The sequence below is a fragment of the Siniperca chuatsi genome, linkage group LG4 (genome assembly GCF_020085105.1).
Source record: "Siniperca chuatsi isolate FFG_IHB_CAS linkage group LG4, ASM2008510v1, whole genome shotgun sequence".
Lineage (NCBI taxonomy): Eukaryota > Metazoa > Chordata > Actinopteri > Centrarchiformes > Sinipercidae > Siniperca > Siniperca chuatsi.
In genome coordinates, this window is record NC_058045.1 from 3326211 (window position 1) to 3341372 (window position 15162).

Consider the following 15162-nt stretch of genomic DNA (forward strand, 5'->3'; position numbering starts at 1 on the left):
CGATATACTGCACACTTAAACTTTATGTATAGGGCAAGCATGTTGTTGTCTTGGGTCTGGTTCCTCCACTGTACCTCAGTCAAACTGTATTTAAAGAGATCATAACAGGGTTTTCTGTCATACAAATAAAAGTAAATAAAAGTAATGTCATACATGCATTGAGAAAAAGTGGCATTAAGGTATGATTTACCACAATAAAAATTATTTTATCTTACTAGCCAGTAAAGTATGAGCCTTTAATATCAGCAATTATTATTGTCCGTTAAAGGTTCCCTGTTTTTGACCTCTTACAGTGCTATAGAGCTGTTTTTCTATGAATGGGTCTCCCACACGTGATGTGATACACAGTCCACCAGTGAATTACTATTACTAATTACTTCTACTGATCAAAAAGTGTTGGTAACACACCAAGATATGCTGCAATGTGCCAGAAAAGGCAGTGAAGAAGAAGACTGCAAGCCAGTAAACATGGATGTAAACAATGCTGGATTTAAAATACTTACTTCAAATGTTTTATGGGGAAAGAAATGCATTAGACACATTTGTTATATTGGTTAGTTTTGTTGAGTAAAACTGAATATAAACATACCCTTTGTTTGTTTACAAGAAAACTCCACAAGGCTCCTTTAAATCTGATCAGAACTATTTGACTAAGGTCTGTGGATTATCTTGAGTAACCGGGTCATGATGTCTGGAAAGAGACATTGCTGTTGAGTTTTTCAAATGTATTTTATGGTGCATAGAGCACCACAAGCCGAGTGCCATTTAGTCCCATTATATTAAAAAAATGCAGACATCTCTATGGCCGATATCTCCCAAACTCAGCAGCTCACACCAAAACAATCTAGATGGATAAATAACACTACAGGTAAGAGGAAAGAGGGAAGAAATGTAAACTGAAATGTAAACTATGATAAGTAAGATATATTTAACACAAGCCATGAACTAAACTATTTTTCATGAGCTGATAAAAAAAATGAAAATAAAACCTGGAGTAGTAAGATATAAACAGACGTATTGCAAAGAAAATGTAACCCAAATACAGAATGGCCTTGTACTTCTAATTTAGAATGGAAAACTTGAAAAAAGCATGCAGCTACCAGTGTGTATGTTATCTTTTTAGGATAAAGGACTTATTGATTTATCAGATTTGCTACACAAAAGTATTAAGAGATATTTTGAGGAGTTTGAGATACAGAGGTCAACAGAGTGAACTTAAGCTTATTCTATCGGTTTATCATTTTCAGTTGACAGTATAACCCAATAAATCTTTTTCATCTTAAAGTCTATGTCTTAGTGTAAAATACATCCAAATAAAACAGAAAAAGAAAAGTGAAGTTGTAAAGGTCTGTGAGAAAATTGATATAGCACTTGACCTGGAACAGATATCCCATTTTAAGATTCTCAGTGAAAACAATGAATTAGAAAGTGGAAATTATGTGATTTACTTTTCAATAAAAATAAGTCATTCGAAGTGAATTTTCAACTTAATAGTTCAGGAGCCGGTTACACTTTATTTGGAACACAACAGCTTATTAGTTGAGATTCAACAATTCAACTTTTTCACAAATAAAACCATTTTCTAATATTACACCACTGTGGTTACGGTTTAGGCACAAAAAACATCTTGGTTAGGGTATGTTCATGAATTGTCACATATACTCAATTGATCATCTGTTAAAAATCTAGACAAAGCTAAACAGCTGAGATGTTACAAATAGTCTATAAACTATCTGTGGGCGGACTATCCAAATAAAGTGTTTCCCAGTAGCCTACTAGTCTTACAAAACTTTTTTAATTTCTGTATTTATCTGGCACACTAATCCAGACTGTCTCTTAATGAGTGATCAGGTAGATGTTTATGTAACAGATGCCCAGTGATACTTTGCAAAAGCAAATTGTGTGTGTGTGTGTGTGTGTGTGTGTGTGTGTGCAGATGTTGAGTGTCAGTACGAAGAGAGAGAGAGAGAGAGAGAGAGAGAGAGAGAGAGAGTTGGATCTCTGTCCTAGAGTGAAAGTCAATGTCTGTGCTGTTCTGCTGTAGAAGGCTCTCTGTCGTCCCTTTTTTCCACTTTCCACAGAGGAAATGCTTGCCATTTCAACAGGAGACGATCACAAACAGTTTCTCTCACTGAGAGGAGCTCGACTGCAGAGACGTTAGCGACTAATGTTACGGCACTCAAACAGAATTTCCTGTAGCTCAGGAGACTGAAAGCATTTCTCTATGTAAATTATCAGTTTTTCATAGTTACATGTTTTCTACCATTATCTATTATTTAATAGCTCTTAGTGAGTTCAAATCACTGAAGACAATGTTGTAACACTTCAAAATGGGAACAACTGTCTTTCTCTGTTCATGACTCAGTTAGAAATGTAGTCAGTCATGGTTACAAAAACATGATCATGACATTTCAGTCCAAGCAGTAAGGTTAGCGGGATATCAAACAGATGATGCCAGTGAGCATCACTTCCTGAGGCTCGTTGTTTTTTAATTTTACTCATTTTCACCAAAAAATATCCAGATTTAGGAGATGATCAGTTTAAACAGATTTTCACTCAAATTTCATGTCCTCACACATCCACTACCCCACAACGTTCACCATACTTCAGAGTAAACAAGGTCCTCTTGTAACAATGACAGCTCAGAATATGTATACACTATAGAAAGTGAAGAGAAACATGGACAAAATGAGCAGAAATGAGCTGCTAATTATGTACCTGATTTCCCTAAAGTAAGTTTAAAAACAATCAACAGTAAACTACAGAGTTTCTGTAATGTAAATGGTATATGTTTATTTTGTTATTATGTTTATTTAAAATTTGTTATTGATTTAAAAAAAATCTGATTCATTTCTTTTTAATGCTGAAAATAAATACAATAGTCTCCTTTTTCTTAGATAAAAAACAAAAATGATGTGTCTGTAGTATATGATGAGGATGATGAAGGATAAAAGGAGGACACACTTTATATTGTATGTATAATATTTATAATGTTAATAATCCCTTTTACGCCAATTACCTATAACAAAACTTTACCCTGAACTACTAAACAGGACATTTTGATCCAATTCTTAACAAGCAAAATATACGATCAGACATGAAGAGAGTAAGACAGAAAATATGCTAGTTTTTGGTCATATCATTAAAAATGACAGCCTCCTTTGCTTTCAAAGGATGGCATGCCTTTCATTCCCTCCCCACCTGTCCCTCCTGCTGCAGCCGCTGAATGAGATTTTAACATAAGATCTCCCACAATGCTGTTATTTTCACTTTTGAATACCAGAGCAGGTCGAGAATATGTTTGCCTTGGTGTGATTTATAGCTTCATAAATGCTATTTGTTGACAAAAATATTGGAGCTTCTGCATCCTCTCCCTTCATACACACCCTTTAATCAAAGTTACAATCATAACCTGTACTGTTCCTGGCCTTCAGTGCTCTTTCTATGGTGACAGGTGGGCCGGCTGACCATTTACTCACATGCAGAAACATGCTGAAAGTATACACATGGATGAGAGAATTACAGCATATTTGACCGTTTCTTACCCTTGAATTTAGCTTTGCAAAATGGTGTCCTTTTTTTGTGCACATACCATTTGCTTGTTTCACACTGTACATTTTTGGGTCAAGCAGAGAGAATAAGGAGAGATTCCTCAGATGCTAAGAACTCAGAAACGTACCACTTATTGTTAAAAAAAAGAAAGAATAAGGAGGTTTTCTGTCTTACTTTTTCTTTCGTTCTTTCGGTCTCTTTCTTTCTTTATTTCCTCTTATTTCTTTTTTTCTCTTTCTTACACAGCTCCTCTTCCCTCCGACAGCATGTACATGTACAGCATGTATATGAAGGCCACAGTGAAGTAGTTTGTTGGCATCCAGTAAACCTTGACAACTCGCTGTTTGTGGGTGTAAATGTGAATGGAGTGGATGATGTGGATGTTTTCTGTTCTTACCTTTAACCTCCCCCAGCAGTTCGTTGGCGTTCAGTCGGTCAACGCGCTCCTTCCAATCCTTGGAGAGGAGCCTCTCCATGCAAGTTGGCTCTAGAAAAAACAGAAAATAATCATCTTAACTTTTGATGCCATTTAACAGCATACCACACAGACCCATCAACCAAAAAAGGACAACTATTCAGATTTGTAAACAGTTTTGAAGAAATATCACAAAGATTTATAGGTTGTATTTACATGTACCATCAGTGGAGATAAAACTGTTAGGTAAGTTCGCTAAAGACGCCTGAAGATATTCATTGTCGCCCACAAACATAAACAGTGACATACATACCGGGAGCAAGAGGAGGATAAAAGTGGGCAATAAAAAAGAAGAGACAGAGGGAAAAGGACAAGAGAGAAAAGAACCCATTCCTATAAATTTCTAAAAATGAGAACAACCCTCCTTCTCATCCTAAAAAAAATTACAGTTACCATCCAGCTGACCAAATGAGAATGTCTGCATTGTTCTAAGACGAGGTCTTATTTGTGGCTGTCCTCTTTCTCACAATGTGTCTCATAGCCTCAGGATAATAGACATCAGAGACACGTGGTCTCATAAGATACATAAGGTCTCATTTGTTCAATTGGAGTCCTGCTGTGAACTTGGGAACAATGGGAACTCTTCAATTCATCACCAGGCGGATAGAGAGACAAGAGACACATATCTGCACATGTGCACAAGTTTGAGTGTTTGGCTGTGACTTGTCCATGAAAGAAAGACAGAAATGCACAAAGTAAAATATGCATGCTCTCAGGTATCAGTGGTGAAATGTAACAGTACATTCACTCAAGCAGCACTGCTTGAGTGGATTTTTTCCATTTTATGCTACATTCACTTCATTCAATTTCAGTCGAATTATACTTAAATCTCTTTGCAAATCAGGATTTTACATAAAAAATATAAGAGTTTATAAAATATGATGCATTGTTAAAGATTAAACTTCCCCTCTAAACTGGTTCAAATTAGCTCCACCTCAACCAGCTACAACATTACAATTCTGCTTAAATTTATATGTCAGTAATAACAATCACAGGAACCATTCAGCTGTGTAATGGGTACTACAATTTGTTTCTAATACTGTGTAATTTTTCTTCTGTATTGCTGGCAATACTTTTACTTGTACATAAAGTTACAATCCTTAAGATTCATATGATATCAAAACCCTTTTTTTTTATTATCATTTTCATGGTCGACAATTTTCAGAAGTAGCCATTTAGTGTCTTTGCATTTCATTGTACCTGGTGGTGTCCGCCTTTCCCATGCAGGATTCAAGTTGCGTATCCACGCACAACCCGGATTCACAGGAAATTATGCGTGCGAATGCTGGATGAGACCCAGTGCATGCACGTTATTTCACATGATGCAGGCGATTACAACATTGGTGTTGTCCAGTGTCTTCTTCAGTCTTTTTTATTAAAACAACGTGACACAATTACCATTCTTAGCACAGGGTTTTTCTTAGGTGTTCTGTAGACAGATATACTGTATATGATTTGCTCTTCTTCTATTGCATGTTTGACAGAGTAGCCGCTCAAGGTTTGTTGACTGCCCTCAGTGGTCGATATTGGACCGGTATTTCAAAAAGGAGGAAGACTTAAGACCAAAAGAAAAATTGCATAAATGATCCAAGTCCAGGCACTCAAGGAGGTCACAGGCTGAGATGGTTTTAACAATGGAAATCCATTCTAGGAAACTAACATTGAAATACAGCATACAAATCAACAATGGTCAATCACATTACTGTATTTTAACGGACAGAACACACAAGGTCAACCTGGACTTAAATCTTAAGGATTCTACCTTTAAATATAAAATCTAAATACTTCTTCCACAACTTTCAGGTATTCCATACCTGTGTAAATGTGTCTGCATGTGAAACTGCTCCCTTGTACAGACTGTACATGTCAACACACTTTCAACTGCCTGAGTTTGTGTGTATACTCTGGTTTTCGTGCCAGTGGATGCCCCACAGATGGTGTCACGGTCATGCAGGGACCCATGCCAAAGCCTCAGTCACCAAGGACTCAAAAAAAACCACACACACACACACACACACACACAAAAAGAGACATTCTTGGGTGCTGTGTGGAAAACATGCCCCTGAGGGCTTGCCTGATTTAGAATGGCTAAGTCAGACAATAGCTCATTTGTGGTGCCTTTATCCTGACAAAAGGCGCTATAGGCATTCATAAGGGCACATGGCCTATTGTGAATGGCTTAATGTTTAGTTTGTGCGTATGGGCCCATTGTGTGATCAAGACTTGCTGGCCGCCGACCGAGCACAACTTCCTCATTGAGTCCATTAAAGCCCCACATGTTTACAGTCGGATTATGATTGTTGTAAATAAGCTAATGCAGCCGTCCAGATCACATGGAATCAATGTACACACAGGGGGGACAATGGCAGCGGGGAGGGAGGGTGGTACACAGCTACACGACAAAGAAACAACTTTAAAACTACAGAAAGATATGATTGTGATTTCTCAAATTTGGGAAAAAAACGCAGGTATTCCCAGACAGATGGTCCACATTGCTGTAAAATAAGGTAATTAATACAATTTCCCCACCCTCAGGACAATGGAATCCACCCAATTTTTTTTTTTTAGATTTATTGGACAAGTGGCTCCGCTGGATATGTATTTGTGTACATTGGTTCAATAGGTGATATTTACGGCGGGTAAACATGGAAAGCTGGAAGATGGGGTCAGGATGAGAGGCTTTTTTTTTTCATCACAAGACCTAAAGACACCGATGTGCACTCGTTCAGCAGGCCTCGTATAAAACTAAATTAGGGAGCGCAATTTATGGGAGCACTTAGAGAGGAAAATACAACCTGTAACTTCAAGATACATCTGCATAAGTCAACCGTGTGTGTACTCTGATGCACAATTTATACCCTGCATACCGATAAACAGATCAGACACGGAGACAGTGGGGGATGGGAGGGTCGAGGTGTAAGAGGAAGAGAAGAAGAAGAGAGGGATGAGAGAGGATGAGAGGGAGATGTTTTACCCTAGATGGCTCTCTATTTGTCCCCGCGACCGAGTCGGGGATCAAGTGCTGTTTAGATTGGAGGGTGGATAAAAATTCCTCGCTGTCCGAACACCGACTCCTTAATCAAGTGGAGGAGAAATGCAGAAGATGGATGGTTTAAAGAAGAGGAGGGAGAGGGAGGATGAATGGGGTGAGGAGAGAAGGAAGGTTAGATGAAAAGAAAAAAAAGGGAGGGACTTTGGAAAGGAGGGAAGTAGGACAGACAACGTCAACAGGGAAGGTGAGTAAAGGAGCAAGATGATGAAGATGCTTGTTTCATCTTGAGCTTGAATGGAAGGATGAGAGCAAGAGACTAGAAAAGTGAGGAAGTAGGGAAATAAGATAGTAAGACAATGAAGTGGAATGAGGAGAAGTAGAAAAAGTAAGGAGAAAATGAGAAAGCCCTTGCAAAACCCTATTTAAGTCCAATTGATGTATAAACACTGATATGTGGATATATACTGATGATAAACCCATAGATACTGATGATAAAAGTGTTTTATTTATATTATTTTAAACTGTTGACACCACAAATAGCTTATCAATCACCTACTTTATTCTCCTCGACAACAAAAAAAAACAAACACTAGAATTATTGGACATTTCTAATTGGTTGTAAACCAGACGGTTTGAACACCAGCAGGGAAAGACAGGGAGGAAAGACAGAGAGAAGGGATGAGTGAGCAATAAAATGAAGTGAAGGAGATACAGAAGGGTGGTGAAGGAGATAAGAATTGGATAAAGAGAGAGTTGTAGAAAATCAGCACTGAGACAGCTAGCGAGCTGGCAAGTGTTTAGGGTAAACACAGTTTTATCACCTGTCCCCACGCCAACCTGACAAGACACAGTGTTTTGGGTGTTTTACACAAGCCACAGACAACTTACTGTGTGTGCATGTGTGTGTGTTTGTGTGTGTGTGGCAGGCAAGCATCAACACTCCCAAATAGCCACTGCCAAGAACAACACAGTGTGCCACAGGCTTCCACTAAGACTGAGTCTTTATCTTTTCCCCCTTTCTGTCTTTTACTCTCTCTGTTTACATGTGTTTAAAAGTCTTTCATGGAATGAACATTTCAATAAAATGTCCTTAATAGAGCACAGTGAGAGTATAGTCCCATTTCAAAGTTTTCTTTTAATGACATTGTCAGTGTTTCTCAACATAGAAACACAGGAGTCAATTGGATAATGTAGGCACTATAGGTAAACAGCTTTATATTATGGCCACCACTTTTACTTATCTTAACTTAATTTCTGAGAAATCATGATTTTTCCGCCAGTTTGGTTGGCTGATGGTTCTAAATGGAGGTGCAAATTGGAGCTGTAGCAAATTCAAAACATATTATCATTTGTCACCATAATTGTCAAATTCATCCACAAGTGACAGAATCTGAAAGTGAACTTGTTTAAAACTTTTCATCAGGTTTCTACGAAAGGGTCATTTTTGCCTTCCACTAGCTGTTAGAGATGCCAAATTGATTTTAAGCTAGGCGACGGAATGTTTCTTAACAACATGTTCAGAAGTAATGGGAGTCGGAGTTAAAGAAATAGTTAGACACTTTGGGAAATGTGTTTATTTGCTTGCCAAGAGTTAAATGTGAAGATTGATACCACTGTCATGTCTGTATGCTAAATATAAAGTTAGAGCCAGCAGGCGGTTAGCTTAGCATAAAGACTGGAAACAGGGGGAAACAGCTAGCCTGGCTCTGTCCAAAGTAAAAAGAAATCTGCCTACCAGCACCTCTAAAGCTCACTAATTAACATGATATATTCAGTCTTTGAAAAATTTTTTTGAATCACTGAAGACTTGGCTTGTTCAATCTCACTGAGCAGCATCTGATAAATGTCTAAAAATGTAAAGAAAATGTCATCACACCTTCTGTGAAATATCATACACAATTCTATTATGTCAAGACAAGACAAGTCTCCATTGTGGTTGTATGGTCATTAGCTAGATATATTTTTCTGTGTTTGACTTGAGGAGAAAGTGTGGATTCTAACCATAATTTAAATACACAAAAATATATAAATTCTTGAAAGAAATGTTCCAATTGTTTACTGACATACAATGAGTCTTCATTCAGGAAGCTAGTTTATTTGCTTTATTGAAGCATATTTAATTCACATTTTATATTTGATGACATTTCAAATGTTCCCCTATAATTCACTTGACATTTGGATGGAAACATAGCATCTCTTTCACTCTCTCTCACACACACAGTGTACTGTGCCAAAGCTCAGGAACTCCTGAGTCTGCAGTCAAATGCCAAGGTAAAGAGAAAAAAACATTAATCTGAAAAATTAGTTAATGTTAAAAATAACAAAAGCCAATGTTCTAGTGGGTGCCTGATGTTTGTGTAACACACCCACGGCTGAAAAAAACATTTCTTGTCTTAACTTTGCTACTGAATGTGTGTAAATGGAAGCTGACAGCTACACTTTGCACTTCCAAATTTATGTCAGTGGTGTGACTTCAGCTGCAGACCCCACAGCATCAGAGAGAGAGAGGAACAAAAGAAAGAAAGACAAGAACAGAGTAGAGAGCAACTGAAAAGATAGAAAGATAAATAATACAGAAACCGACAGAAACAAGGACAAGAAGAAGGGTGGAAATACAGCGATATTAAAGAAAAACAAGGAAGAAAAGAAGTGAGAGGCAGACCGACAGAAACAGACAGATAGGAAGAAAGATACAGAGAGATAGAGTGAGAGCGACTGATAGAGTGAAAGAGAGAAATAGAGCAAGAGAGGCACAGAGAGAGCAGCTGTCCTAACAGCTGGCCAGCAGGATTGATGTCTCAGTGAAATAAAACTCAACATATGTCCAAACATGAGGAGACAGGCCAGCCAGGAGGAGGAAAAAGATACACACAGACAAACACGCACACACACACGCACACACACACACACACACACACACACACACAGATATGAGAACACTGGTGCAATCTGAAGCACTTGAACATACATGCACACCACACACACTGATTAAAGAATGCCAGTACACTGCTGAGACGTTTAATTGCACAGACACACACACACACATATAGACACACACTTTCAATGGCCTATCACTGCTCTCTCGGTGTTGTAAAACCATTAAACTGCAGAGTGGTTAGCCTGGCTGCGTGTTAGCACGGTGTCCATTTCAAACACACTATTTTCATCTGTCAGATGACACCCAGACTCTCTTGTCGCAGAACATGGTCTGAGAAAGCAGCCAGCCCTCCTGGTTGGGGGGGGGGGGGTCTGAAGGATAGTAGTCCTGTGTAACCCTCTTTTCATACATCACCCCTTCACACTCACCCCTTCACACACTCCCTTTCTCTCTCTCTCTCTCTCTCTCTCTCTCTCTCTCTCTCTCTCTCTCTCTGTCTCTCTGTCTCTCTCTTTCTCTCTCTCTCTCACACACACACACACACACACACACACACACGCACACATTCTTTTGCTTTTGCTGACCAGTGATATGCCCGACCTACTCCAACAGAGCAGGCCACCTGTAGGAGCCACATGTTAGCTTTGCATGTACTGCAACAAATACATTTTGATGTTAAACCGATGCTCTGATCCATGTTGATTACTGATGAGTGCACCAGTAGAACAAACTTTAATTCTACAATTTAAAGAAAAATATTATAAAAAGTTTTATCACAATTAGGTTAAGCTCTAGTAAACTGTAGACATGAGCAGATTGGAGTTAGTTAATGCAATTAAGGTGTCTGTTCTGAAAAGCCAAAGAACACGAAGTGACACAGAGAAAATTATTTCAGCATTTTTGAGTCCTGTTCTGACAAAAAAAAAAACATAATCCAGAGGCAGCCTCAAGATCACCTAATAGCGGTTATGGGTATAATTTTACATGGCACACAACCTAAACCCTAGCTCTGACCTTTGACCTTTAACACATACAAAAATTCATTACAGTATTTTACTTCACCTGCAGCTTAGAGAATTAAGTCAGGCCCCAACTTTGCCTGGGCAGGGCTTTGATTCCCACTGGGGCCCACCATGCTAAAAATACTCACAAAGTACTCCCTCCCAGCAGTGTAAAGTACTTTATGTGATATAAGGTGGCCCTGTTGCCGAAGGCGCTGGGTCGAAACCCTGCAGCCCTGAATTAGACAAAGGATAGTGTTTCTACTGAAGGTGTGAGCTTAATACTAGAAAAGCCTGGCTGCTGATCCCTGCTGTGCAGCTAGAGAGGTCAGGTCTGCCCTGCATTACAGTACTGATATCAACAACCACTGCAGTCCAAATGTTAGGAAATCACATTTGTCCACCAAGGAAAGGCACTGTGTTTTTACACTCACTGCACTGATGGAGTTGGAGGGATTAGAGGTAAAAATGTCTGACTTTAAAAGGCCCGAGGAGGCTGTTCTAACTAACTCTAAGGACACTTTCAGCAACACTTGGACAGATGGTAGATCAGATGTGGCTGATTTAAGATGGAATAAATGCCCCAACATTTTTCATATATTTTACAACTTCTCCACCTCAGTTCTTTGTGGCGAACAATCAAGCAAGAGTGACTGATGAGCTTTAAAAACTGTACAAGCTTGGGCGTATGATGCACCGCAGCAGCAACAAGGTCACTTTGGATTTAAAATGTAAAGTAAAACATCTATTCACTGGTTAATTACACAGCTTTCATATTTTATTTCTTTTTGTCTCCTCTCCCATTTTTCAGGGTTTAATTTTTTTCATTTTGAAAATAAAGAAAAGGTAAATGGTCTGTTTATGAATAGAAATTACCGTTTTCTCTAAGAACAAAGTTTTGTGTCTTTTTTAAGAGAATCAGTTATGAGAAATGCTTGTATTTAGATTGGATGGACCAAAACTTTGTAGCATGTTGTAATTTTTGTGATAATGAAAAAATACAAAATCACTTGACTTGGGCACACGTGAGTGGGTCTTCAGCTATCAAAATATTGTTGTAGGTTGAGATTTCTCCTCTCTGCCATGCTATTTAAATGTTAAAATCTCTACTTTTTGATAAAATAAAACAACTGGAACCTGATTACACTCACATCCAGGGTGCAAAATTGTTTCTTTGTCAAACACACGCTTCCAAAACACCAGTTCAGGACCTGAGCTTCTGGTTCCACTTTAGGCATGATATTTGAAACCCTACCCTACTTAGCACAACGACAGAGACATACACACATACACACACAGCAAGATGTGTGGTTCAGACACAATAGAACCGTTGTTTTGGGTCAGGCCCTCAGGGGAGCTGATGTGGGCGGAGCCTACGGTTTAAGTCACAGAGGAGAGATGGGGTCAGGAAGTCAAACATCAGCAAGGGGGACCGGTGGTGAGTCTGGGCCGAGTTGACAACCGTTCCACAGCTGACCAAAGAGGAAAAAAGGAAAGTGGATCCAACATGGCTTCCTGAACCCCCAACCGCCCCGATTCCTGTTAATACCTCCATATCAGGAAAGTGGTCAGGATGAGATGGTAAAGGGATAATATGCCTCAGTGGCATAGCTGCTCCTTATATCTGTGATAGGAGCTATCATCAAATGCAATACACTATCAAGCACTATCACCAGGCCTAATGGACTTTTAGGACTGGCATGTCCATAAAATTGTTTTGCAAAATCAGTGTTGTTTCAACAGTCGCTTTGCATCAAAAATTGTGCAAGGTCAAAACAAAGAATCTGTGCAAAAGGAAAAGTCAGAAAAATAACCGAAAACTCCTTCAGTTGGAATGAGATAATGCAACATTCTTTCTGCAATTGCTCTGGTTTCAAACTTTGTGTAGAAATGATATCAGTGCACTTTTTTTTAGGTCTTGTCATTTTAGGTTTTTACATATTTTCTTTAAAAAAATACCCACCTTTTTAAGGAAAAGACCATTTTGAACTGATTTCCACCTTAATTTTCCACACATCCAAATGTTGCTGTGTTTCCTACGTCCAGAAGACAGTGTTCAACATAGTTTACAGTAAAGCTGGGTTTACAGTTCAGAGCATGCTTTTTGAAAAAAATGCACCTTCAGATTAGTTTATAAAAGAAATATTATTTGTGCTACTATTGATATTTCTAGAATTTTTGTATTATTGTACTATTATTATAGTATTGTATAATTATTTTTGATATCCAAAATAAATACAGATAAAATCACAGATTTTTTTTATTAAAACAAAACATATTGACCTCTAACTTTTCAAGAAAATGACTGAAAATTCTCAAAACATTATGTTGTAAACAAGTGAAATTATTTAACCAATTTTGGCAGCTGTTTGTCTTACTTGTTTAAAAAAAAATCATTTTTAGACAAATGAAACGTTAATTAGAGATGCAGTATACTGTATATCAAAGCCATGTGTATGACTCAAACACGCTCCACTGGTTTCAAACATGATCTATCTTGGCTTTGACACAGGCAGAATTTTTTTTTCATTACAGTTATATCATGTTGGCCTTCGCCAGATGCTAAATTATCAGGTGAACAATTTGGCATTTCACTGAAATCCTAGTAAAAAAGGAGGACTTGATAAAATCACTATTTAATCAGATTTTTTTGGACGACATTCAAAACTGTTCCAGCAAACCACATTGCATGCGCTCGTACCATATGCTGGCTGGCCTGATGCCAAACTGAGCAGGAGAGAGCTACCAGGCATATCCCACTGACTGTATTTGTAGTCAAGACCCACAGGCTGTGGCTGATCATTAGTAAAAAGATCCCTATCAATTACAGAGGAAGAGATTGAAACCAACCACAAGAAGTCCGGGGGGAGTCGACTTGTTGGCAGAGCCGAGGAGAGCAGCACTGACCACCAAACTCAGGGATTTACAAAAGTAGATTAAAAGTTCATGATTTAAGAATGAAGTTTATGTTTGAACAAATAAAGCCTTTCTACACACACAGTGCTGCCCTCTCCCACCTATATGGGACAGTGTTTTATGCACCAGCATCCCAAATGCTTACACACACGCACACACACACAGACAAAACCTCTACCTGCACACAATCACAGCTCAAGCTGCCAATCTCATAGAGGAAGGCAAACATAGTGCAAGAGCCAAGACCTTGTTAATTAGCCAATAAGCTTAACTCTCGGCTGACCCAACTCGCCTGTTAAGCTGTCATCACAACTACTTCCACCTAAGTGTATGAATCCATAAGCCCTCTCACACACAATCACACACACGCACACAAACATGTCAGGCACACAGAGCTCACAGGGCCCACTCAAGTTCAAAGTCTGGTCATGCACTATAGCTTCATCTGCAGCTTAGTTGAAAAAGCCAAAAGATGATTTAACCTTCAAACAGTGTTAATGACAGGCCTGGGCTAGTAGCTAAGTTGCTATTTGGAAGAATTTTTTTTGCTCCCCTGTAACAAAAGGAATCTCCTGGCTAATACTTTATTTCAGGTAGAGCGTCACTGAACATTTGCATCACAGGTGTTGGTGCTGAACACACAAAGGCACACTAGTCGAGGATGGACATGATTACGCGTCACTCCCAACCCGTCAGTAACTGCTCCCCCCTCCAGAAGAGGACATACTTTCCACAGTTTGAGTTGTTGAAACAGGATTTCAGAAGTGAGAGAAAACAAAGTGAAGCCTGGCAGAATGTCTCTATTGTCACAGAGAAGCAGGGTTAGAGGAAGGCTTGGCCTCACTCTGACCTCTTCCAGCTGGGGAAGCCATTATATGGGTGATTGGGTGCCCAGCTCTGGCCTGGCCTCAACTCAAGACACAGTGCAGACTCTTCCAAACTGGACAACACAGGCTTAAACACACAGTAGAAGGGCAAGGCTCATAAAACAGTTGCTGCACAAGAAGCTGCAAGAGGTCACAAGACAGGATACAGTCAGTCACTGCAAACATGTTTCCCATTGCTACATATTGATTATCCCTGGCATGTGGAGCACAGAGCTAATTTATTTGTTAAATACAGTTAAGACGAAATGGCTTTCACTCTTGGTGTCTTTGTGAAAAGTAAGCTACAAGGTTTTAAAGCCCCTAAAAACTTGGTTTCAAAACCTGTTTTTGTTGAATATACATGACTTAATTAGCAACAATAACTGTTAAAACAGTATAAAAAAGGTATCATTATTTTTAAGAGTTTAACACTTGGATTGACAATGGTCATTCAATACTAGCATACAGAGAGAGGAGAACAT

General features: G+C 38.8%; 1 protein-coding gene across 7 annotated transcripts in view; it reads right to left on the reverse strand.

Annotated features, from left to right (window-relative positions):
* The window catches only part of LOC122874585 (transcription factor SOX-6-like), a 111871-nt gene that overhangs the window by 49507 nt on the left and 47202 nt on the right, over window positions 1-15162 (reverse strand). For all 7 annotated transcript variants that reach the window (XM_044192632.1, XM_044192635.1, XM_044192633.1 and 4 more), the window contains one exon: window positions 3950-4039. In XM_044192632.1, coding sequence (XP_044048567.1) covers window positions 3950-4039 — 90 coding nt within the window. The remainder of the gene's footprint in view (window positions 1-3949; window positions 4040-15162) is intronic.